Here is a 27,059-nt window from a genome sequence, read left to right on the forward strand (position 1 = left end):
TCACGGTGTCAATAATGTATGACTGCATCTGTTGTCATTTCCACAGGCTATATTTTATATTAAAGGTTATGTTTCATTGTTTACTCGTGATTACTTCTTGATCTGCAGCTGAACTGCACAGATAAGAGCTAAAGCTGAGAAATGTTAACGAGGTGACTAACATATGGAAGCTCCGGTGTTCTCCAGTTTTTGTTTCTGTGCAACAAAAAAAAGGTCTGGAAAAAAAGAAACACCAAGACAAGCATAAACAAACTCGGACTTACACGTAATTATGGTGCCTTCAAATGAGGAAATGAGTTTACGGTGTTCTTGAGAAGAGTTTATATGAAAACCCTCCTCGAGAACACGGTAAACACCACCCCGTTATTATTATTATTATTAATAAGATCAAATAACACAAGATAATCCTTTACATTTTATTACTTTTTATTAAGATAAGATGACGTAAAATTAGGTAAATCTCAATCCCGTCTCTCTCTCTGACTCATTTCCTTTTCCCCATTAAAGCCCAGGTGTCCAGTCAGAGTCTTGTTATGGTGATTTTCCTCCCTTCTGCAGTCTATTTATGTTTCTTTGTTATGACCGATGTTTGTATTCGGAAGTATCCCCTTCCTTTCTGCTCTCCCTCACGTCGTTTCTGCCATACAGGATCTCCATTCCTTTCCTCCTAATCACCTTTCCCCTCTCCTTTCCCAAGTGGAACTGGTATTTCCCTTTGGAATGAACTTTTAGTTTATCAGTGGGGTTGGCAACCTTTACTATCAAAAGAGTCATTTTAGGCAAAAAAAAAAGAAAATCTGTCTGGAGCTGCAAAACATTTGATCATTGTGATAAAGGTAACACAGTTTATAGTCTAGGTATATAGTATATAAGTCTAATGCAGTGAGGGCCAAAGAGACAATGTACTATGGAGTATTAGGGCCACATTGAGGGGAAACACATCTGAGATTTATAGAATAAAGTCATAATATTACGAGAATCAAGTCCTAACTTTGCGAGAAAAAAAGTCGTAATATTTCGAGAATCAAGTCCTAACTTTGCGAGAAAAAAAGTCATATTACGAGAAAAAAGTCGTAATATTACTAGAATAAAGTCTTAGATTTACGAGAAAAAAGTAGTAATGTTACAAGAATAAAGTCATGATATTATGAGAATAAAGTCATAATGTGAAAAATTCACATTATTATGAGAATAAAGTCATAACTTTACGAGAAAAAAAGAAAATAACACGTAAAATTACTACTTTATAATATTATCACCTTATTCTCATAAAACTACGACCTTTTTTCTTGAAAACCTATGACTTTATTTTCATAATATTAAGATTTATTTTTTCCCTCAGTGCGGCCCTAATACTCCTAATAATGAGTAGATCTTCCCTATGTTGGATTTATTATGTACAAAAGTGCTTACAATGACCTACAATAACCTGATTGTTGGATTTGTTGTGTGTGAAGTGTTTGCGAGAACAGGGAGGATGGCATGCTCTGTTCTTTTTGCAAGATCAAGGAGAGAAAGGAGTCAGAAGGAGAAACAAAGAAGAAGATATGCAGCAAAAACATCACGTGCCATAAGCTCATGACTATTGATATTGTGTAAACCATAAAAACGCTGGATCAGGGATGGCTCGGGGTTCAGACTTCGCGAACTGACCCATGCACTGTATGTTGTCAGGGACACGTAGGTTGGATCCAGATATCTGTAAACTCTTTTATTTTTACTTATGCAACATTAATTGTTCGGAATAAATTGTATTATTATGCTTTAACCCGTCTGTTTGGAAAATCTCTTTGTCACACAAGATTAACCAGCACGTAACTGGGCCTTGACCTCTCGGAGGTAGAAGGCCAGTTCCTTCACCTAACAGCGTTTGTTGACTGTTTGCTTTCCAGAACAGCTTTTGAATCTGTGCACATCACCACTCTGTCAGGTCTCACCTCTTCAACCCGCTGTAATGCAATAATGGTTGGCACTATTTCTGCTGTATTTTCCGATAGCTGATCTGAAAGTCTTTTGACAACAGATATTTTAAACTCGGGGAATATAAACACCAACTCACACACACTGTTTATTCTTAAAACCATCTGTACGGCAGCGTTGTTCTCACAACTTAACCACTTGAACGCCAAGCATATTGTGTACACGACTTCTGAGGTCTTTTTTCTCTGGAAAAAAAAATAATAAAGTGGATGTTTAAGTGAAGATTAGTGGGAAAAGTGGGGGAAAATTCCATAATAACCTTTCAGCATATTGTAATTCAAGTGTTTATGAGAGAAAACTAGACTTCTGCTCCTCCGGATGACTCTGTTTTCAGGCTTTAGAACATCTACCGAGAGCGGACGCTACTCCGCCAAGAGCCAGGTACTTTTCCAGACGGAAGTCGAGCCATTTATCATTGCAGATGTCGTTAGGGGCAGCGGAGGACACCGGAGGACACAGAGGAACATGATTTCTTTCAGTTTACCTGTCTCATGTACTACTGTCAGGATATAGTGAACGTTTTATAAAAAATGAACCTATTTCTGGATTAATATTTTACTGCTGCATTAATGTGTATGTTGCATTTTAAGAGTTTATTTAGCTTCAGAAGGATTTCCTCAACACATAAAGGAAACACTTCATCCTTCAGTTCATCACAAACACATCTAGAGAACTAAAGCTGTCAGAAATGTGTATTAAAGTACAGCACTTGAGTAAATGGACTTAGTTACAGCTGCGTGTTTCACCTGAGTAGCATCAGGTGGTGACATGTTGAGTCACTGAGCTCATCCTGGCAGTCTAAATACAGGCGGCACTCATTTATAGTGAGGAGGAGGAGATCGCCGTGACGATGCATCACCCCACTGACATGATGGATTGTTTCTGCCACCTGGAGGAATGTCTGCTATGTGACCCGGATCACCGTCCAGGAAGTGTTGGGGTTAAGATTTGTTTTTACTTTTACAGTTTCAGTCATTCATTTACACTAAACTATGTCCTCTTACCCCTCAACTCCTCAGCATTGATAAAAAACAATCATTTACATGTTTTCATTTACAAATAATTCCCCTAAAAAGACGCTTAAACTGATCATCAATCAAATAAAATGCAGTAAAAGACAGAGCTCTGTGTCGTAAAGATAGAAATACATTTTTTTTACACAAAATATAATTTATCAAAAAGATTATTTTATGCAGCAATTTGCTTTTTGTATACTAACATTATCATGGAAAGCATGATAACCAGTTAAATTATAATTTATTCTTTGCTAGATTATATAAATGTATATGAAGAAAATTATATTTGTATTACTTTTATACTACTTTTACTCATTGTTGTACATCTCCGCACATTTTATCACCTGTTTCCAAGCTGTCTAACCGTCACAGTATATATACCGTATATATACGGTATATATATATATATATACCGTATATATATCTGTATATAAGCTACTACAAGAAACTTTCGTTTTGTGTTGATTTTGGCAGTCCCTGTGGACAAAAGCGTTGGTGGTGTTTCCCCAAAATGCCAGTGCTAATTTTTGGTCCCAGTCCAGCCCTGCAATGTGCTATAGTTTAATTTCTGAGCTGTAACAGCAGTACAAGATGCTGATGTAACTGTGGGAAATCCCCTCCACTACCCAGCATTTATCTGTCTGGCTTCATGCGAAGGTGCTGTAAGACGGGTCTGAAATCTACCTGTGAGTGTTTTTTTTTGTATTAGCCATGTTAGCAGCGTGTCTCTGTTTAGGGCAATATAGAGAATATATTTCTGTTAGTAAACAGCGTGACGTATTTTGTGAGCGGAGCGTTATGTGAAAGCAGAAAAATTCTCTGAACACGTTAGTTAATGCTGGCTAACAAGTACTGTTGTTTTTTAACAATGACTGATGAAAATCCTTACCAAAAAGAAGTTTATTCAAGTGTACTATTAGTATACTTCTTTTAAACTTAAAATAAGAGCATATACTTTCAGTTTACTTTTTATGTACTTATCAGCGATATACTTAACAAAAGTATACTTGGCTCATACTGACAAGTATACAGAAAAGTCTAACTATACTTGGCTCATACTGACAAGTATACAGAAAAGTCTAACTATACTTGGCTCATAATGACAAGTATACAGAAAAGTCTAAGTATACTTGGCTCATACTGACAAGTATACAGAAAAGTCTAACTATACTTGGCTCATACTGACAAGTATACAGAAAAGTCTAACTATACTTGGCTCATACTGACAAGTATACAGAAAAGTCTAACTATACTTGGCTCATACTGACAAGTATACAGAAAAGTCTAACTATACTTGGCTCATAATGACAAGTATACAGAAAAGTCTAACTATACTTGGCTCATACTGACAAGTATACAGAAAAGTCTAACTATACTTGGCTCATAATGACAAGTATACAGAAAAGTCTAAGTATACTTGACGCATACTGACAAGTATACAGAAAAGTCTAAGTATACAGAAAAGTATACTTGATGCATAATGACAAGTATACTGAAAAGTCTAAGTATACTTGACGCATACTGACAAGCATACAGAAAAGTCTAAGTATACTTGACGCAAACTGAGAAGTATACAGAAAAGTCTAAGTATACTTGACGCATACTGATGCAGTTGCTGAATCTGTCTTTATTTTGGATCGACGACGGTTAGTTTAAATGTTTCTCGGTAGTTTCCAGAGGTGGCGAGTCGCGGTAGACGTCCCTGATTTTCATAACGTAGCCTAGACCTCAACTGTATGCAAATGAGGAGCAGCAAGTATACAGAAAAGTATACAGAAAAATATACAACGTGACGTCCTGTCTCTCAAATTGCCCCGCCACGCTATACCAGAAAATAATGCACAGCATGCTTACACAGCGTGGAAAGAACAGAGGCCGTGGACACGTACCGTAAGTGTTGTGCATATGACGAATAAAGAAACTTGAACTTCATGTTTACATCTAGCGCCACCGTGATTAGGGAATTAGGTCGTTGCAGCAGCACAAGGACAGAAATAAAAAGTAAAAGAATAGAATAAAATTAGACAACACAACAACAATTGCACGGTGGTGTGACTAATAGCAGTATTGTACACTGACGTAGGGATTAAGTCATGAACATGAGAGAGCCTGTAAATCTATAAGTGACTAAGCTTGTTCTGTGTTTCTAAAAACAGGCTGCAGGACTTTTATATCTCTTCTCTTGAGAAGGGGAGGAGATACTAAAGAAGAAATGTGTGTCGTCACGCTTGTGTAAGATGCTCTGGCTATGGGTCTTGGTATTATTCACTCAATACCAAGTATTGAGTGAATAAATACACATACTTTTCAGAAGTTGGACTTTTCTTTATTGTAAATCCTTTTTTTGGTTGATCTTATGAAATATTCTAACATTACGAGATACCTTTTTCTTTCTTTTTTGAGCTGTAGGCTGTAATTATCAAAATTAAAATGAAAAAATGCTTGAAAATTTTTAGTTTATGTGTAATGAGTCTAGAATATATACAATTTTCACTTTCTTAAATAACTGACGTAGAATATTGAACTTTTTCGCAATATTCAAATTTTTTGAGCTGCACCTGTACATACACATACATACGTACACACATACATATATATATATACATATACACATACATATATACATACATACCTACACACACGTACATCAAACAGAAGAAAGCTTTCTATCCAGGGAAATTAAAAATGTTTAGTTAAGAAGACTGGTATAGACTGAAACATATAAAGAAGTTTGGGCAATAAGTTCATCTTTATAGCGTTAATTCTACCTGCCAGAGATAAGGGTAGCAGATCCCAATGATTAATATCCTCCTTTAGAGAGGACAGGAAAGGAGGGAAATTTACTGAGAAGAGGTCTTTAAAATTGTATGTGACCCACACACCAAGATATTTAATTTTGTCCGTCCACACTTTAAACGGCACTGTACGAATAAACAGGGAGTCTCTTGCTGCCAAATTTATGGGCATCAATTCACTTTTTTGTGTATTTACTTTGTAGCCAGAAACTTTGCCAAATTCAATTAAGAGATTAAAAGCTACAGGAAGAGAGGAGGGTGGGTCAGACAGATAGAGTAGCATATCGTCTGCGTATAGCGAGACGTTATGTTCCAACCCTGCCCTTGTAATACCTTTAATATCCTTATTGCTATGCAAAGCTGTAGCCAACAGCTCAATCCTAATCGCAAAAAGAAGGGGGGACAGAGGACACCCCTGTCTCGTCCCCCACATTCCTGTTGATTTTTGCCTTTTTGCAGAATTAGTGATATGGTAGCTTGTCGTAATGTTTCAGGCAGTGAGCCAGCTGACTGGGAGTAGCTATATACACAGAGCTTAAAACTAGAGTTATGAATATGTTATGAATAGTTTTGAAAATGTCTTACACTGCCCAGGTCTGAGTCATGATGCTGATATTTCTCTTTTTCTGTCTCTGGAGGTAGTGAATCACTTAAAGGGAAAAACTCAGATTTAAAGGTCTTTCCTTGTCAAACAAGCAGCCTTTAGACACAGATACTGTGTGTATATAAATGGAGCAGCCAGCCACAGTCAAACACCTCCAGGTTCAAGATGAGCAGATTAATCAGCCTGCAGATGGTGAGTCAGTGATCCAGAGGGAGCAAGCTTTTACGCACAGACTCAGTTTTGGAGTTGTAAACGTCTCCAGCGGTTTGAATGTGTTTTTATCTCTAAATGTTTCTAGATCTCTCTGCTGATCTTCACCGACCACCTCCTCTCAGCTGCTGCTGGCAGCTCCTCCGGCTGTGTCAGTGGGCAACTGGTTAACATCAGTCTGAACCGGTTCCAGAGGAGCTACTCAGATAAACAGAGGTTCTTTAAGGTCCCGCAAGACACAAGGACGAACAGAGAGCTGAACAACCGTTCCCTGTCTCCATGGAACTACACGTGAGTACCAACATACTACTGCTGATACCATGAAGTACTCTGATCTTTACTGAAGTAAAAGTAACAATACTGCAGTGGTGGAAGAAGTACTGTGATCTTTACTGAAGTAAAAGTAATAATACTGCAGTGGTGGAAGGAGTACTCTGATCTTTACTGAAGTAGAAGTAACAATACTGCAGTGGATGAAGAAGTACTATGATCTTTACTGAAGTAGAAGTAACAATACTGCAGTGGATGAAGAAGTACTGTGATCTTTACTGAAGTAGAAGTAACAATACTGCAGTGGATGAAGAAGTACTGTGATCTTTACTGAAGTAGAAGTAACAATACTGCAGTGGATGAAGAAGTACTATGATCTTTACTGAAGTAGAAGTAACAATACTGCAGTGGATGAAGAAGTACTATGATCTTTACTGAAGTAAAAGTAATAATACTGCAGTGGTTGAAGGAGTACTCTGATCTTTACTGAAGTAGAAGTAACAATACTGCAGTGGTGGAAGAAGTACTCAAATGTTTTACTGAAGTAAAAGTAACAATACTGCAGTGGTGGAAGAAGTACTCAAATGTTTTACTGAAGTAAAAGTAACAATACTGCAGTGGTGGTAGAAGTACTCTGATCTTTACTGAAGTAGAAGTAACAATACTGCAGTGAAGAAGTAATCAGATGTTTTACTTGAGTAAAAGTACTAATACTGCAGTAGTGGAAGAAGTACTCCCTTGAAGTAAGAGTAACATTACTGCAGTGGTGGAAGAAGTACTCACATGTTTACTGATGTAAAAGTAACAATACTGCAGCGGTTGAAGGAGTACTCTGATATTTACTGAAGTAAAAGTAACAATACTGCAGTGGTGGTAGAAGTACTCTGATCTTTACTGAAGTAAAAGTAACAATACTGCAGTGGTGGAAGAAGCACTCAAATGTTTTACTTGAGTAAGAGTAACAATACTGCAGTGAAGAAGTTACTCAGAGGTTTTACTTAAGTAAAGGTTACTATACTGCAGTGGTGGAAGAAGTATTCAGATCTTAACTGAAGTAAAAGTAACAATACTGCAGTGATGGAAGAAGTACTCAGATGTTTTAGTTGAGGAAAAGTACTGTAAGTGTTTTACAATCACATCGAGGTAATTTGACTTGAAATACGAATAATAAACTCTCCACAATTCACAACAGAGAACGAATACGAACAGAAATCCTTCAGATTGTTGACGTCTGTTCTTTTGTCTTTTGTCTCGTCTCCTATCAGCTTCGACAGAGAAGTCGACAGGTCTCCTTATGAGATCCCCTTCGCCAAGTGTCTTCATCTCGGCTGCATCATCAACCAGCGTGAAGTCATGGACTACAACTCGGTGCCTGTGTTTGCTTCGCTGATGGTCATGAGGAAGACTCCGTGCAAACGAGACCCAAAGAAATACAAGGCCAAGAAGGATGTTATCAACGTCCCCGTGGCCTGCACTTGTGTTGTGCCCAAGTACGCTTAGGGATCAAAGAAACTATCGTAATCACATCGGTGCTGATTCTTTATCAATCCATCTTGTAGCTTAGGGTTCAATTAATCTATAAAGATGTCATTAGTTAGAGTTATTTATTCCAGTTTTATGCTTGTGGGAGAGGAACGTCTGCGATGTCCCATCCCTGTTAGAGCAGCATGTTGCTGTTGAAGCTGCTTCAGGTGGAGCTACTTTTAACTGTACAGTTACTTTAGTCCAGTGGTTCCCAACCTAGGGGTCGGGCCCTCCAAAGGGTCACCAGATAAATCTGAGGGGTTCTGAGATGATACACATGCTGCATCTTTTGCACGCTCAAATCCATTGTTGTCAATGTGGACGCATGACAGGCGCACTTAAAGCAGCAGCGGGTAGAAACGGAGCAAATATGATTAAAAAAAAAAGTTATTTTTATAAAATGGTCACTATATCGTGACAATAGCGCATGAGACAGGTAATCTGAAAAAAAAAAATCATGTTCTTCTGTGTCCTCCGGTGCTCCTAACGGCATCTGCCAGATATCACAGACCGGAGGAAAAACCAACCATGATGCCAAAAACATTCTGAAGCGAGAGTGGCACCGTTGCTACGCGAAAGTGTTCCCAAGCGCATTTTTTTAACCAGTAACCAGTTACAGTATAAATCCTATACACTGTACCTTTAATTGGCATTAGTTCTGGCACATAACCCCATTTCAAAAACCTTAAACCGAAACCAGGCTAGCTGTTTCCACCTGTTTCCATTCTTTATGCTAAGCTAAGCTAACTGTCAGTCTCATCTTACTCACATTTCTCAAAATGACAAGCTATTCCTTTAAAAAAATAAGGCATTATTATTAGGCACATGCACACTTTAAAAGCACACTTTGATTTATGACTTTTAAAACACTGTAAAGCATCTAACTCCTCATTGAAGTTATGTGCTGTGTGTTTCATGTGAAGTAAAACCTCATTAGCTAAATGAGAGGATTTTAAACATGACTTTTATAGAAAATATATTTTTTATTTATACAGTGTGTTTTTTTTATATTGTTATCAAATGTAGATTTGATCGCTGTGAAGAGGCCGGTGATTTGAGTTGTTTTAAAGCTGTCGGCCTCTACTGGATAATGGTGTAAGACGCCCCTGGAGGTCAAAATGTGACTATTAATCTACTAGTTTAGATTTATTATTATTATTATTGCACATTGTATGATGTATTTGTAACTCCTTGATCCTGAGACACAAACTCAGGAGAGGATGAGCCAGTCAAATGTTGAGTAATACCCTTCATTGGTCCTGTGAAGTAGTTGAGTTTTATGCATTATGAAAGCACAAACGAGCCTCATTGACAACATGTGCTGCTGCTTCGTCTCGTCTGAAATGTTTATTCAACTCTGTCCATGTTCTCTTTCATTTGAACTTTACCATTTACCAAAACAAATAAAAGGTTTTCTTTGAGTCATTTGTACTTTTTGTATCTCCTCATTTGCATCTATAAATTACACTTATAATTTCATTATCTTTCATGTAAAAATACAATCAGAAATGAATGTGATCTATAATTTGTAGTCATAGATAGATAATCTCCAGAAAGTTATTATTAATAGATCTTGTATTTTCTCTTACTTACACTTAATCAAATTCTTAAAAGGTACTGTTTGTAACTTCTTACAGGTATAAATCATTGCAGGATCGGTGTCCCCTGTGGGCTACGACATGAGCCCCAAACACTTTATAGAATTCAAATGATGAGATTAGATGCTGGCACATATCCACCTCATTCCTATAGCTCCCATGATGCTTTGCGTGAATTATGGGCGCAACTTCCGGCGCGTCGTGTCACTGAACCACAACCGGTGTTTTCCATGGTAACGCTACGCTAATCCTCTCTCTTAGAGAGATTATAAAACATGTGTGAACACCACCTATTACAGCTCAGACGGGATAATGTGATCATAGCTCTGCCTTCTACTACGGAGAGATGGAGGACGACCTGAAGAAGTGGCCTCAGATAACCTACACCAGCATATTTAGCTACTTATTGACTCCGCTGCTCCAGACGGTGAAGAGATGAACAACCTGAAAAGCTCTGAGACGGACCAGGACTTCCACAGTAACAAGGTTTAGTTTTCTACACACAGATAACCGTACTTAAACTATTTTTAGTTTAATGCTGCCCTGCACTCTGTGCCAAAACCTGCCGTACATTTTAAACTGTACAGAAAAAAGTAAAAGTAACTTGCACAGTTACTATGACACAGTTTGCACTCAAATGACTGAGCTGTAATCAAAGCTCACAGCTACAATACTGAGGCGAGAAATCAAGAAGCCATCAGAAACCAGAAACCGTCTCTTTGTTGTCGTTTTGTGTCTCTTTGTAGTCGTTTTGTGTGTCTTTGTCGTTGTTTTGCGTCTCTTTGTCGTCGTTTTGCGTCTCTTTGTCGTCGTTTTGCGTCTCTTTGTCTTCGTTTTGTGTGTCTTTGTCGTTGTTGTGCGTCTCTTTGTTGTCGTTTTGCGTCCCTTTGTGGTCGTTTTTGCATCTCTTTGTCGTCATTTTGCATCTCTTTCTAGTCGTTTTTGCATCTCTTTGTCGTCGTTTTGCATCTCTTTGTTGGCGTTTTGCATCTCTTTGTAGTCGTTTTTGCATCTCTTTGTAGTCGTTTTTGCATCTCTTTGTAGTTGTTTTGCTTCTCTTTGTCATCGTTTTGCGTCTCTTTGTCATCGTTGTGCGTCTCTTTGTCTTCGTTTTGTGTGTCTTTGTCGTCGTTTTGCGTCTCTTTGTCTTCGTTTTGTGTGTCTTTGTCGTCGTTTTGCGTCTCTTTGTAGTCGTTTTTGCATCTCTTTGTAGTCGTTTTGCGTCTCTGTGTTTGTTTTGTGTCTCTTTGTCATCGTTTTGCGTCTCTTTGTCGTCGTTTTGCGTCTCTTTGTCTTCGTTTTGTGTGTCTTTGTCGTTGTTGTGCGTCTCTTTGTTGTCGTTTTGCGTCTCTTTGTGGTTGTTTTGTGTCTCTGTGTAAGTTTTGCGTCTCTTTGTAGTCGTTTTTGCGTAAACTAAATACATTTACTCAGGTACTCTACTTAAGTATCTGAGGTACTTGTACTTAACTTGAATATTTGTACTTCTACTTCACTACATCTACACTACAAAGAATCTGAATGCTTCCTCCACCACTAGAACTCCAAACAGGCTGTTAGTTCTTTGATGCACTTTGAACAAAAGCAAATGAAAGTGATGTAAAAATGAAATATAGCAACAACATTTTAAAGCTTCGTGCTGCCATCTACAGGCCACGCTTGGTGCTACAGGACAGATTGGAAGAGGAAGAACTGAATAAATGAAATAAAATGTGGGACTATTCGTATCTTGCACTGCATTGTTATTCTCCTATTTTATTCTATATTAGCTCATTTCTATATCTTCTTCTTCCTTTAATCTTCTTCCTTTAATCTTGTTTTATATATTGTCTTGTGTCTCCTTGTCTTTCATATCTCATGTAAAGCACTTTGAGTTGTTGTTGACATGTGTTAATATACACTAATTTTGTTATTAGTTTTCTCAAACAGCACAAGCATATATATTAATATATTAATTAAAGTAACGGACGGAAAATTGCCGGAAAAAAAACACAGAAAGTCCTGTGTTTGACCTCACTGCTAACATTTCTTGTTGTGAAGTCACAAATGGACAAAAAGGTCTACAAAGAGACACAAAATGTCCAGGGAATGAAATTAGCACCTGCCATCTGCCAAATGCAGGCTGAATATTGGCTGTGGCAGGTACAAATTTCAGGTCACCTGCCACCATGGCAGATAGGTTTTCCCTATGTTAAGAAATATTATTTTTAAGAAACAATTCCTAAATTAAATGCAGTCATGGATTAAGGTTACAACATATATTCCATTGATCTACGGTCTGGTACCACTCACTCATGTTTACAAGTCTAAAGCGTTATACATAGATTTGATGAGGTGAGGAAAAAGCTTAATTTCAGATCCTGAAAATGTCTACAAAATGATGCAAAACATCAACAAAGAGACAAAAAAAAAAATACAAAGAGAGACAAAGAGATGCAAAACGACCAAAAAGAGACACAAAATTACTACAAAGAGATGAAAAATGTCTACAAAGAGACACAAAACAACTATAAAGGGACACAAAATGTCTACAAAGAGACGCAAAATGACTACAAAGAGACTCAAAACAACTACAAAGAGATGCAAAATGACTACAAAGAGATGCAAAATGACTACAAAGAGATGCAAAATGACAACAAAGGGATACAAAATGTCTACAAATAGATGCAAAATGACCACATAGAGACACAAAACAACTAAAAAGAGATGCAAAACGACTATAAAGTAAACGTTCAAAAACAAAACGTTCAGAAAGAGACTCAAGACTACAAAAGAGAAGAGAAGAGAAGAGAAGAGAAGACAGAGAAGAAGAAGAAGAAGAAGAAGAAGAAGAATCCTGGTCCTCTCTGCAGACCAGCCGGTGGCGGTAATGAGCCATAAAGTTGTTTACCAACCGCCATAACACACCAACAAAGAAGAAGAACTTCCATGGTTTTATTTTAGCCTAAACCTGTTTATATTTTGGCAAATTAGCATCATTGAAAGTATCCCGAATGAGCCATTAGCACGTGTAGTTTGCAATGTGTCCATGAACGTACAGACAACTATCACTAGATTACTGTGATACTGAAGAAAACTGAAAAACATGATGAATCTCAGGTTCTGATGTTGATGATGACGTTTATTGGAGATGGACATCAGAGATGAGGGCATCGCCGGGAACTGTAAGTGACACTGAATCTAAAAACATGTGTTTCATGTCTGTGTGTTCAGATTTTATACAGTTACGACTCTGAGAAGTGAATTTTGACGTTTCTAAATGGCGGCAGGACATCATCAGCATTCAGTACAAAATTATTAGCATCAAAATGTACTTAAACTGGCTACCAAAAGCAAAATGACTCATTATGCAGAATTATATATATTATATTACTGGATTATAATTGTTGATGCATTAATGTGTAGGCCTACATCACCTTACCTTTAATGTTGCAGCTGGTTCAGGTGGAGGGTGGAGTCCAGGTGGAGTCCAGGTGGAGTTCAGGTGAAATGGGCCAGGTGAGGTTGGAGCATCATCGCTCTTTAAGAGTTTACAACCAATCACAGTAACTGATCTTATATTGTTGCTACAACACTAGTTGACATGTTACACTAGTTCTGATTGGTCAGAGGTTGTTAATGTGAGCAGGGCATCCTGTTACATGAAGCATTTCAGAGAAACTGTATGGTAGGTGAGCCTTACATGGCAAATGTCACTCATCACTAATAAGGATTATTACGATGTATTAGGGCCCGTTGAGGGGAAAAAAATCAGAGATTTCGAGAATAAAGTCATAAATTTACAAGAAAAAAATCATAATATTACGAGAAAAAATTCATAATTTAATGAGAATAAAGGCATACTATTTCAAGAAAAAAAAGTTGTAATATTATGAGAATTTTTTTTAATATTACGAGAATAAAGTCATGACTTTACAAGAAAAAAAATTATAATATTACAAGAAAAAAGTCATAATTGAATGAGAATAAAGTCATACTATTTCAAGAAAAAAAAGTTGTATTATTACAGGAATAAAGTCATAACTTTACGTAAACTTCTGACTTTATTCTCTAAATCTCAGATTTATTTATTTTTCCTCAAAGTGGCCCTAATACTCCGTTGTAGATTATATTATGAATTAGAACAATACTTTATCAATTATAAGTAAGCTTATAAATAAAGCAAAATGTTTAGGAGCAATGTTTTGAGGCTCTTTCAAATAAAAAAAAAGTTGAAATTGAAAAAAAAACTTAGACTTTTGTGAAAAAAAAAATTGTAGGTACTGGTCCATTTTAGTCAACTTAAGCCTTATCTTAACCAATAATAATAGATCCATGAACACATCATTGCTAATAAATAAACACACAAAGATACATTTTCTGAACCATTTATTACACATACATGAATAACAAACAATGGTTTGGTCACATTGTTCAGTTGCAGTGTCCTAAATGTCCACTTGGTGTCTCTGCATGACAACAGGAACTAAAAACATATGGGTTCAATAAATCTCCCTCTGCATGTATGGAGGACCGAACCTGTCAAAATCAAAAAGTAGATGAATAAATTATTCGATAAATAAATAAATTTGTCATTAAATGTAGCAAAATTATATTAAAAATAAACATAGTTATTAATTAATTGATAAAATGTGACATAAATTGTCTGTTTTAATTTGCTTCTCTATTTATTTATCTTTGTATTAATTCCTTTATTTAGATACTCCTCTGTTTAATTTTCCCTTTTATTTATGTATTTTGTTATTTATTTAATTTTGCATTTATTTTTTTCATGCATTTTTTTTAAAATTTTTTTAATTTATTTTATATTTCTTTTTAAATATATGTATTTCTTTTTTATTATTTATTTTATTTTACAAAACCTAGGCTTATGTGTGGATGGATACATCAAACAAATAATAAGACTATAAATAATAATAAATAAAGAAAGAATAATGAATAAAGACTATAATAGTTTTGAAGTATTTAGGCATATTAGAAAGACATAAAATTTCAGTAGACTAGTTTTATTGACTTTTATTTGTTTAAGGAACTTTTCATTTATTTTATATTTATTTTTAAATGTATTAAATGTATTTTTTATTTTTTATTTATTTATTTATTTTATTTATTTATTTATTTATTTATGCATGCATGATTCTCCCTTTGCATTTAATTTTTTATTTATTTCCCCAAACTTATTTATTTCTGTATTCTTTTCTTTTTACATTTCTTCATGTAATTCTGCCTCATTATGCAAATGAGGGGGCTGTCACTCAACATGTGTCATCAGAGGGTCAAGGTGCATGACTAAATAAATAAAAGGGAAAATTAAAACAGAAAATATCAATTTATGTCACATTTTATCAACTACTTAATGGCTAGATATATTTTTTAATAGTAGTTTTGCTACATTTAATGACACATTTATCAAGTCATTTATTTATTTATTTATTTATTTTTTATTTTGGCAGGTTTCCGTCCTCCATATGCATGAAGCTGCACATTCGCCTTACAGCCCTGAGGGTTTATTCTGTCACATTTATCACATTTCACCTGAGTGTAATAAAACCTTACAGAAAGTCAAGCAAATCCACATTCATTCATTCATACACATAATAAACTGATTTCTTTGTTGTTGTAGTGATTACAACTGAAGTCACACAGGAGATATTACAATGTGGTCAGCAGAGATTTATATCAGTTTTAAACATGTTTGTATGATATAGAAACACTGTGTGGTGGATGGCGTGTTAGATGACATGTTTTCATCATAGGAATAAAATATATACTTCATTTATACAGCGCCTTCCTTACCAGCGTTATAAAGTGCTTAAAAAGACGGATAAAGTCGTTAAACCACCGGAGAATGAGCAGAGACATGAAGACTAGTGATAAATATAGTAAAAACACAAACTTATTATAAACCGCAAAAATTATAGAAACTATATAATAAGGGTGCAAAACACACGTTTTAGTAAAAGCATAACTAATGCACGAGTAGTGACATGAATTCAACCTTTAAGAAATCATAAAATCAATATTAATTCATGTTAATATCTGTCATACTCTTTAAAGGGTGAATTAGCCTCATGTGGGACATTTTTTATGCATTTCAGATTTCTGGAATATATTGTGATATGAAGCCAAAACATTAAAACCAAACTAGGGATGCACCGATACCCGATACCAGTATTGGGTATCGGGTCCGATACTGTGCCCATGTACTCGTACTCGCAAAACGGCTCCAATACAACGGCACCGATACCACTTTACGGCAACGTGACGTTAACCTCTCGTCAGCATCTTTCAGGTCCTATCGCACGCGCTCACGCTCCACCTCCCCGACGGTGCGGGCGAGACGGGCCGGTGGTGCGCCCGACCCTCACTTTCATTGCACCAAGGGGTTTTGCTTGCACCCTCTGACTCGCGCATGCGTTAGACTCCTTGGTCCGTGTTTCAAGACGGGTCGGTTGGGTTGCAGACATCGCCACAGACCCCTGGCGCCTTTTTACGTGGGCTGAGCCCCGCCCTGGGGGCATGATGATGCGGTTGGGGCGCACTAAGGACAGTCCGCCCCGGTGACACTTTGGCCACGGCCCCGGGAAGCACCTTCGCCCCGAACCTTTTCCAAGCCGACCTAGAGCCGGTCGCGGCACACCGCCTCGTATGCGGGACTCCCCGGCCTGCCGTGTGTCGCTCACACCCTCCAGCTGGCTGTTAACGAGGGTCTTTTGGCACAGAGAAGTACTCCTATCGGTACTCGGTATCTACGAGTACCCAAATGTTAGTACTTGTACTTGTACTCGGTCTGAAAAAAGTGATGGTAGTGTCCTTATCAAACCAAAAAATTTAAAATGCAGATGTCACACTCATAAAAGCAATGGTAGATATATAAGTACTCTACTGCCAAGACAAATCTTGATTTCCTAATGTGGGACAGTCATGTCCAAAATGTGGGACACTGAAAAGTCTGTTAAAAGACACTCTGTTGGGATAAAGATGTCCCACCTAAGGAATGGGATGGAAATATCTGAGGACATCTGGGACAAGGTCCTGAATTACATTCATATCTGTTCTTTGAATGCCATCTACAGGTAACATTACTCTAAAGTAAAGCTACATAAAATCTTCACAGAAATGTCATCAATTAGTGAGAAGTGTGACCGAGCAGAGGCAGATTTACTTCATAGCTAAGCGCTGAAATATACAAGCTTTTTGGGTTGCAATATTTTCATTCTTTTCAAAGGTTTTAAAGTTCAAATAAAACCAGATCCACTTTTTTGTGGAGCAGCTTAAGCTGAAATATTTGTAACAATTGTGCAGTTTGTGATAAAAGCAACATATTTGGCACAGATGTAGGTTTATATGTTATGAAAAGATATAGATATCGGGGCGCTGACAATTTGGCAAAATGCCCGCCAAATAGAAGCAAAATATTCCTAAATGTTGCAGAAAACTGATTTTATGACTCTTAATGATTTCCAAGGTTTCTTTAAACTGATTAGATCAGATGTCAGAAGATCACAGACAGAGTTTTTTCCCTCCGAACCAAACGGGTTATGTGTGAAAGCTACTTTAGCGACCTGTATCGCTAAGCAACGGGAGTGAATGGAGAGAGAGAACAAACTGCTCACCGGAGCGATTGATGACAGTTCTCCCCTTCAGCTGGAGAATATCATGACTAGTTAGTTAGAAAGTTCTACCAAAGTTCAGTATCGCTTTAAAGATAGGGTGGACGATGTTGGCATCTGATTGGTTCTTTCCAAGCGGACCGCGAGGCAGTGATTGGTAGACGTTTTTACAGGATTACAGCAGCTACAGATGACGGCTCTTTTCCGGTCCTTTTTCAGAGCTCATCAGTAACGGATCGCTGTCGGGGTGTAAAGACCATTTCAACCAATATAACAGATAGGGGAGCCTGGAGAACATCGTCAACCCGGCCTTTAACTGTGATTAGAGGCTACTGGTGACCCAGAAATGTATCCAGCGATATCTCTGTCGGTTTTTCTCCTAATGAAAAGAGAAATGATCTGATCAGCTTGAACACACCTTAAAAACCATCAAGACTCATAAAGTCCTTTTTTTCTGCAACATTTCAGGAATATTTAGCGCCTATTTTGAAAAATTGCATTCCCACGTTCAGTAATTTTACCACTTACAGTGTTATTGCTGTTACAAAACCGAGGTTTATGTGTGGATGTTACATGTATTTGTTTCTATTCATAATTGTATTTATTTATTTATTTATTCATTAATTTATTCATTTATTTATTCATTTATTTATTTATTATTTTTTATTCTATTTTACAAAACCGAGGCTTATGTGTGGATGTTACATGGAGAATCAAACATCAAACAAACAATAAGACTATAAATAATACGAAAGAAAGAAAGAATAAAGACTATAATATTTTTAAGCATTTAGGCATATTAGAAAGACATTAAATATCTATGTTTTATTGACTTTTATTTGTTTGAGGAAGACCTACACCTACTGGAGCTTAGGTGTCCCACTTTACGGCAACTCAGCCCGGCACTGCAATTTCTACAAATACTGAGATTCACAGTTCTGTTTTTCTTTCTCACTTCACAACTGTATAAAGTGTTGACACACGTCTGTTCATCCTGCCCTGATTAGTCAGCTTCCCTCAGAGACGGACCAGTTTGTCCACTCAGCCCACAAACAGATTTTATCAGCAAACAAGACGACAACAAAAGTGTCAAAGTAGCTGCGTGCTACCGGGTGATTACTGGGTTTCAAATTGTAATTCTTTACACTACTGCACAACACTCATTATTTAACCATGTGTTTTGTATCCTTATTATAAAGCGTTATAAATACAAATAAACAAAAGTAATAAATTATTGAGTTATTACTGGATATTGTAAACAACTCATGTAACGTAAAAGTGGGGATTATTTGGGGAGTACCAGCCCGGGAGCAAAGCGATATAGTGCTGCGGACGGAGGCAGCAACAAAACGTGTTTTAGACCAGCTGAGTCACACAGCAGGTCATAGATAGTCACGATGTATTGATTTGTGTACATAGACACAAATTTCCCATTTTCTTTCGTGATGGTCGAAATCAATTCGTATGTAATCCACGTAATTGTGAACCGGGAAGTATAGAGAGCGGCAAAAGCCACGTAGGAAGGAGGACAAGACCGCTGTTTGTGTCCCGTGTGAAACCAGAAGTCAACGTTGATTTATGTCATATAACTTCCGTACTTAAATACACACCTTCTTGTGTTCTTTAAACCCAAACCGTGATCTTTTCCTTAAGTAGTTTTATTTTGAAAAGACTGGAGCGGAAATTGACACGTGAGTCACGTGTTGATGGACAGTTGTAGGAAAAAGCAAGAAAAATACGTCATTGAAAGGGAAATTTGTGTCTATGTACATGAATCAAATATATTCAATTTTGTGACTATTTCACGAACTACCGTGAGACTGTGTTGTTAGGACGCCGTCAGACAGCTTTTTCTGACGGGGAACTGAAGCTGTTATCTATGCTCTCTTCAAAGCCACCAGACTCCTTTGACAAAAACAGTAATTTTACCTCGTAGAACACGGGAGTTGCTGGTCTACCCAAGCCCCAAAAAGAGCGCCGGTCGTTGATCTCAAGTTTCGTAGTGGCCAAACGGCGGTACTACAACTTCCATGTCCGTCACGTGATGCCATTTGGCCCAAAAAGACTTTTAGTCCATGACCGAACTATGTGACCGAGCGGACGCTACTGTGCACGTTCCATGTGCCCGATGGATGCGGAAGATCGCCGGAAGATCCAGGTACTTTTCCACTCGGAAGTTGAGCCATTTTGGCTTCACATGCCACTGAGCAGCTCTCATAGGAATGAACGGGGCCCCGCCTCCAACTCTGTATCCAGTTCTCTTAATACATCCATGGGTCTACCGCTGCCTTGATTGGTTAGTTTGTGTTATTGTGTGACTCTGGTGAATCCAAACTAACCCATTAAAACACCAAAGTCACACATTAGCGGTAGAAAGGTAAAATTACTGTTTTTGTCAGTGGAGTCTGGTGGCTTTGAAGAGAGCATAGATAACGGCTTCAGTTCCCTGTCAGAAAGGGCTGCCTGACGGCGAGGTGAAGCGGTTAAATTATTCTAAATATAAACTCCATCTACTGTAGGTAATACACTGACTATGGATATCCCCTTTAAATGTTTACACCCTGGTTTAGACCCTGGAATAAATCAAATGTGGCACTACTGTGTGCAGCAGCAAGGTCACAAACCAAAAGTTGCCGTTTATACTGCAGATGTAGCTGCAGTTTTGACCTCCCCAGACTTCCTCATGCAGTCTGCAGCTGCTGCAGCCCAATGGTCTCAGATAACATCAGGACTAAATATCTCCCCTGGTGCAGGGCACTGAATGTTGTGATGTGTCTCAACACGTTTCGTGCAGAAGAAAGGAGCTTTTTTTTTCAGTTGCTAGTGCTAAAAAAACAGCTGAAGGGTAAAATAAAACCTGTTTTGGGATAAATGGATGGGACAGTGCCACAGTATTTGTTCAAGGTTGTGAGGTATTAGTGGTGGCAGTACATACCAGACCTCTGACTAGGACTACTAACACACTTGAGGTTTCATTTCTTTTAAGCAAACAGCTTCATCCACCTTGGCCATTATTACCTCTGTGGTTACTACTTTTACTGTTACCCCTTTACTTAATCCCTTGTTATGTAAACAGTGGTGAAAATTTCAAACATCTTCCAAAGCCTTTCTCTGTAATATCGCTGTTCAGCCAACGGCTGTCTGTTTCCTTCATATGTGCACGTATAAAAACCGGAAGAAGTTGTAGTTTTGTTGCCTAAACCTAACTGTTTTTGTTGCCTATACCTAAAGAAGTTGTTGTTTTATTGCCTAAACCTAAAGACATTGTAGTTTTATTGCCTAAACCCAAAGAAGTTGTAGTTTTATTGCCTAAACCTAACTGTTTTTGTTGCTTAAACCTAAAGAAGTTGTAGTTTTGTTGCCTAAACCTAGCTAGGTTTTTTTTTTTCCTAAACCTAAAGAAATTGTAGTTTTGTTGCCTAAACCTAAAGAAGTTGTAGTTTTATTGCTCAAACCTAAAGTAGTTGTAGTTTTATTACCTAAATCTGACTGTTTTTGTTGCCTAAACCTAAAGGAGCCTTTTTGTTTTTACGTTTCATTCAGTTTTACATGTTAGACATGTTGCTTTAAGTTTCACTTTCACTTTTACAACGTAGTAAGCCCGCAACGACCCACATTGTGCCTTGGTCGAAGTAAACTGTAACGTCACCGTGTTTGATGAGGAAAGCTGGCAGAAGGAAAGAGGCAGGGTGACGTGTTATGAACATGTCATCAGTTACACTGCGCATGTCTTAAAGCCTGTGGTGCTAGTGCACAGGCTGAGCGGAGTTATTACAAAAAATTCCCGAAGCCGGATCATGATCCGGATCGCCACCAAAATCGAATGGATTGTTCATTGTGCCACACCCCACCCCTCCAAAACATTTCATTCAAATCCATCACAGACTTTTGGAGTAATCCTGCTAACGGACAAACAAACAAATCAACAAACCAACGCCGGTGAAAACATAACCTCCTTCCTAGGCCTTCGGCCTCGGCGGAGGTAAAAATAGAATAAATCCTGTTTATGGACATTGTGGACCCGGTCTTTTAAAGTCTTTCCAAACCTCCACTCCATCAGTGTTTTCAGATCTAGTGGTGGCTATTAGCCTGGCGTACGCACAGCGACTGTATGACACAGGAAATACGTGGAAATAACCCCCGCTTTGGGTGTAAGGGATGCCCAAGTGCTGCATACACATCCCCAAATACACGTCTTCAATGTAAAAAGCTTTAACATGTCTGGATGCCTCCACAAGCTTTTTAGGGAGGTCGAGAGACAAGACGTAGCCCAGACCCAAAGTGTAAACTGGGTAATAGGCCTGAGAGTAAACCTCCACAGGTACAAACCACTTGGATGGTTTATCTCTCCGGACTGCAGCTCCTCTCACCACTTCTCCGGTCATGTAGTTTGTCTTTGGAGCCGTTAACAACATCTCGATGAGTTTGGGCACATTCAGAAACATGTCCGAGTCAATCTTCATGGCATAAGCGGCGTTGGAGCAGTGGGAGTCCAGCCACTCCAGCATCACCATGGTCTTTATGGTCAGGTTCTTGTAGCAGTCCAGGAAGTCGCTCTGGATCAGGTCCCGATGCTCTCGGCTCTCCTCCATCAGCTGCTCGTGGAGCTGCTGCGCTCTTTCTCCGGCGTGCCGCCCCAGCAGGAAGAACAGCTGCACCACTTTGCCCAGAACCTGACTCTCGCCTCCCCAGGTGCTGCGGATGACGTCGCGATGCGCCCTGTTGCTGGGCGCCACAGGAACCATCAGAACCAGGAAAGGCTTCTGCTGCTCACATTTGTTTTGCTCGTTTATAATGAAGTGGTACTCGTTGGGGTACTCCACAAAGTACAGGCCCGGAGATTTATAAGGAGGCGGTTTTGCCGGGTCAGTTGGTGCCTGTATCTGTTGAGTCAGCGCCACAGAACCATTTGTCTGTCCAGTCAGATCAGTCACATTGGTTGTCATGATATTCTCAGTATGAGGAAGTGCAGGTGTGCTGGTGTTGGAACCAGAGACGACATTTTGTCTCAGACTTTTAAATGGAATCCACCATTTTACTGGGCTCCAGTTCAACATTATCTCCGTTTTGTCGGTGGTGTAGAAAAACAAAACTGCTGCCAACACCAGGACGAGGAGGAAACCCTGGCGTCGTGACCAACTACAGCATCTCCTGTTTTCTGGCTCCATCTCCGGCCCCTGGCTGACAGCACAGATCGCACAGTGAGACAGACATGTAGTACATTTACTAAAGTAGTCTACTTGAGTACTTTTACTTGAGTATTTCCATTTTATGCTTCTTCTACTACATTTCTGAGGAAAATATTTACCCAACCACATTTATCTGACAGCTTTAGTTACTTTAAAGATTCAGATTATGAATACGAAATATAAACCAACTGATAAATAATAATATATTATTATACTACCCAGTAGTACACAAAGTAATTAAACCACCTTTACCAGCTGCAACATTAAAGTCATGAGTAATTATAATCCGGTAATGTATGATTCTGAAATTGTCCATTCTGCAACAATGAGTACTTTACTTTTGGTACCTTTAAGTATATTATGATGCTAATACTTTGGTACTTTTACTTAAGTATGAAACTTTTAAACTTGTCAGCTTGTTGTTTTACTTGTAAAAAAGGGAGTATTTTTACACTTCAGTATTGATACGTTTACTTCAGTAAAGATCTGAGTACTTGTTCTACTGCTGCAGTTTTGCTATTTTTACTTCAGTAAATATCTTAGTATTTGTTCTACTGCTGCAGTATTGATACCTTTACTTCAGTAAAAGATATGAGTACTCGTTCTACTGCTGCAGTATTGATACCTTTACTTAAGTAAAAGATATGAGTACTCGTTCTACTGCTGCAGTATTGATACGTTTACTTCAGTAAAAGATATGAGTACTAGGAGTAAATGTATTATCAGTGTTTTTACTTTCAAATGAACAATATTTAAATATTTGATAAATTACTAGTTATAACACTGTTTAAACCATCACTCTTAAGAATAGTTTTACAGCTTTACACATTTTCATGATAAAAACTCCTAACTAATCATTAACAGTTCCTCCTTTTTCTTCCTCTATTTCTCTGCTTCCTCGTCAGACACGAACCGCTTCATGAGAACAGATATTTTAAAAAAGCTCACCTACCGTTGTGTCACTCAGCTGCAGTATTGATACCTTTACTTCAGTAAAAGATATGAGTACTCGTTCTACTGCTGCAGTATTGATACCTTTACTTCAGTAAAAGATATGAGTACTTGTTCTACTGCTGCGGTATTGATACCTTTACTTCAGTAAAAGATATGAGTACTTGTTCTACTGCTGCGGTATTGATACCTTTACTTAAGTAAAAGATATGAGTACTCGTTCTACTGCTGCAGTATTGATACCTTTACTTCAGTAAAAGATATGAGTACTTGTTCTACTGCTGCGGTATTGATACCTTTACTTAAGTAAAAGATATGAGTACTAGGAATAAATGTATTATCAGTGTTTTTACTTTCAAATGAACAATATTTAAATATTTGATAAATTACTAGTCATAACACTGTTTAAACCATCACTCTTAAGAATAGTTTTACAGCTTTACACATTTTCATGATAAAAACTCCTAACTAATCATTAACAGTTCCTCCTTTTTCTTCCTCTATTTCTCTGCTTCCTCGTCAGACACGAACCGCTTCATGAGAACAGATATTTTAAAAAAGCTCACCTACCGTTGTGTCACTCAGCAAAACCTCCGTGCAGCATGTTGACTCTCGACCGTCTATAGATGAGGGCTGTCTTCCTTTTAGATAACAGAAGAAACGTTACACTGAAAAATTCATGACTCCACTTTGAGGCGTTCAGTTGACTCCTACCTGTGAGAGAAAACTGGATCAGCCACCAACATTCAAATCATATGTCAAAACACCTGCTTATCCACTGCCATCTCTGTGAAACACTGAGCTTCTTGGCAGCCAGCCACAGGGTTTCTCAATAAGTAACCATGGAACTGTGTCCCCTTTTTGTTTTTCCTACCTGCAGGTAGCCACACCTTTGTTTGCTCCACCCCTTTGACTTCACCAGTGTTTTTTTTTTTTTTTCCCTCAGAGCTGATGTAAAGTCCCTCCAGAGGCTTCAGGAACAGCTCCTCTGAGCTCACACCTGGTTGTGTGCGTTGATGTGTATGTGTGTGTGTGTATGTGTGTGTGTGTGTGTTTGTGTGTGTGTGTGAAGGAGGAGGGTGTGACGTGTGAAATATTTATGATTTGGTTGTTTTTATAACGAGGTGCTTTACAGGATTACTTACCTTTTGTTATTTTGTTTGAGTGGTGAAATATTTACTGCGTATGTTTGTTCATAATTAGAGGTGAGGAAGTATTTAGATTGTTTGGAGCAAATAGGATTTAAAAAAAATATATTTTTATAAAATGGTCACTATATCCTGACAGTGGTGTATGAGACAGGTAATCTGAAAAAAATCATGTTCCTGTGTCCTCCGGTGCTCCTAATGACAACTGCAAGATTTCCCAGACCGGAGGAAAACAAGCAGTCAAAGCCGAGCTGGAGTCTGTCGTCTCTGAGCAGCTGTCAATCACTCGCCAACTCTGACCAAACGGTCAAACTAGGCAGCGCTGATCAAATATGAATCAATATTCTGCCTACTTCTCTCATCAAATGTTCTCAGAAACATCTTGTAGCACTGTTTAGCTGTAAAATGAGAAAGTTTGTGACCCGGCACCACGGTCTGAAATAAACTTTATTCACTTCCTGCCACTGTGGTAGGCAAGTTTTTTTTTTTCTGCCACATTTTAAATCTCTGCGCTAAATGAAGGAATAACATTTTAGATCTTATGTCATTCAATGTTTGATATATTTTACATTAAAAAAATTATAGTGTTCGAATTACACAGTAGCTTCTGGGGAGCACTATTTAAGGGGGAGGGAGGGTACGGTACACAGTACTGTACTGTGCTGTACTTTGTTAATGTCATCTATAGTGGTTATTTGCATAAAAACACACAATACAAATTATTATGAATATTTAAATATTTACTTTGATTAAAAGAAATATTGGCAAGCTGCTTAGAGCTAGTGTTAGGAAGTTAAACAGGTCATAACTCTCTCGCTATTATCTATTTTATATTTATGTGAAAACATCTCCTTCAAAACAACTAGATTCATTCAAGTTTCTCACCAAAAAACTTAATTTTACGAGATTACATTTGAACACATCATGATATCGTTGTAATTTACCTTCGCCCAATAGTCATTTTTCCCGAGCCGACTTTGAACGTCTCATAATAATAACTCAATGGCACCTCTGTTAACGTTAGTAGCTCCGTTATCTATCCAGTCAGGACTGTGCTGCTAACGGCTGCTAACAGCTAACATTACTAACCCTCTTCCTGCTGATTTCAACACAGGTTTGTTGTTCACAGTGTCGCTTTATCAGGGAGAAAATAGAGTGCTTCCCCTCAGGTTTAGTAGCGCCACGCTGGCTCCGGTCCCAAACAAACTGAAACATGATACAGCGTGAGTATGCGTCATTGTGCATATGGAATTGTTGGAAAGTATCAATAAGAGGAAACGATAGTCACGGAGGCATGAGACGCCAAGGAATCAGACAACTAAGAACTCATTCTTAACGAGAACCGGTTCTCTATTCTGAAAACAGAGCCATGAGGAGGTGCAGAAGTCTAGTTTCCTTCCAGAACACTTGAATTACAATATAATAATATTATGGGATTTTTGCTCAATGATGCCAAAAACGTTCTGCCTACTGCCCCTTTCTCGCAGTTTTATCTGGTAAAGCGAACAATTACTGCCTCTAGAAAAGGATCTTATACTTTATTTATTATTTATATATTTAATAACGCAGAACTAATAATTTATTATAATGATGACTAATATTGACCTTGTTGTCTTTTTATTTACTTACAGTCTAATAACATCTCTCTCCAACACTCTCTGTTAAATATGCACTTCTGTTACGCCCTGTAAACAAACCACGTACTGATCAGCTGTGAGCTCCAGATCCGACTGGAGACGTAACCACTTGATGGGTGAGTAGTACTTGCTTTCTTCTAACTTTTGTGTGTTTTAAACAGAAAACACATGTTTGATACTGCGATATTTACTGAAAATGACAAACAGTACAGCCAATAGTAGCCTCAGTAAACTTTCAGGCATCTCCCTCCAGCCAGCTGCCTCCTTATCTAGGTTTTTGTTGTGAAATGAGGAAGTATCGTATCAGATAACTTCTCGAGCGTAGCACACTACAAGATGTTTCTGACAACATCTGAGGAGAGAAATAGGCATTACAGTAACAGAATAGTTATTCATATTTGATCAGCGCTGCCTCCGTTTGACCGTTTGATCGGAGTTTGTGAGTGATTGACAGCTGCTCAGAGACGGCAGACCTCAGATCAGCTCTGATTGGTTGTTTCCTCCGGGCTGTGAAATCTTGCAGATGC

At 38.0% G+C, this 27,059-nt stretch overlaps 2 protein-coding genes across 6 annotated transcripts; one reads left to right on the plus strand and one right to left on the minus strand.

The window, feature by feature from the left end:
• Positions 1–6,203: 6,203 nt before the first annotated feature.
• Positions 6,204–8,820, plus strand: LOC119502150 (interleukin-17C-like). Its single transcript, XM_037792992.1, has 3 exons — positions 6,204–6,587; positions 6,694–6,896; positions 8,141–8,820. The coding sequence occupies exons 1-3, from the start codon at positions 6,561–6,563 to the stop codon at positions 8,373–8,375; spliced, it is 465 nt and encodes a 154-aa protein (XP_037648920.1). The 5' UTR covers positions 6,204–6,560; the 3' UTR covers positions 8,376–8,820.
• A 12,675-nt stretch (positions 8,821–21,495) lies between these two features.
• Positions 21,496–24,623, minus strand: LOC119501086 (beta-1,3-galactosyltransferase 1). Of its 5 annotated transcripts, none has more exons than XM_037791214.1 (3): positions 24,462–24,583; positions 24,314–24,388; positions 21,496–22,788 (listed from the first exon to the last, which is right to left on the minus strand). In XM_037791214.1, exon 3 carries the CDS (start codon positions 22,773–22,775, stop codon positions 21,612–21,614), a length of 1,164 nt encoding a protein of 387 aa, XP_037647142.1. In that variant the 5' UTR covers positions 22,776–22,788; positions 24,314–24,388; positions 24,462–24,583; the 3' UTR covers positions 21,496–21,611. The 5 variants fall into 5 exon arrangements, with proteins under 5 accessions (XP_037647142.1, XP_037647116.1, XP_037647123.1 ...); XM_037791188.1 differs by having other exon boundaries at positions 24,318–24,388; positions 24,462–24,582; XM_037791195.1 differs by having other exon boundaries at positions 24,318–24,384; positions 24,462–24,577.
• Positions 24,624–27,059: the final 2,436 nt, after the last annotated feature.

This window comes from Sebastes umbrosus, chromosome 2, assembly GCF_015220745.1.
Source record: "Sebastes umbrosus isolate fSebUmb1 chromosome 2, fSebUmb1.pri, whole genome shotgun sequence".
In the NCBI taxonomy this organism is placed as follows: Eukaryota; Metazoa; Chordata; class Actinopteri; order Perciformes; family Sebastidae; genus Sebastes; species Sebastes umbrosus.

Excerpts from the sequence above, each read along its gene's own strand:
- LOC119502150 (XM_037792992.1), top strand. The coding sequence starts at position 6,561 with ATGAGCAGATTAATCAGCCTGCAGATG. Across the intron at positions 6,588-6,693 it reads GATTAATCAGCCTGCAGATG|ATCTCTCTGCTGATCTTCAC; the intron begins GTGAGTCAGTGA and ends AAATGTTTCTAG. Across the intron at positions 6,897-8,140 it reads CTGTCTCCATGGAACTACAC|CTTCGACAGAGAAGTCGACA; the intron begins GTGAGTACCAAC and ends GTCTCCTATCAG.
- LOC119501086 (XM_037791181.1), bottom strand. The coding sequence starts at position 24,493 with ATGTTGGTGGCTGATCCAGTTTTCTCTCACAG. Across the intron at positions 22,789-24,461 it reads GATCCAGTTTTCTCTCACAG|CCAGGGGCCGGAGATGGAGC; the intron begins GTAGGAGTCAAC and ends CTGTGCTGTCAG.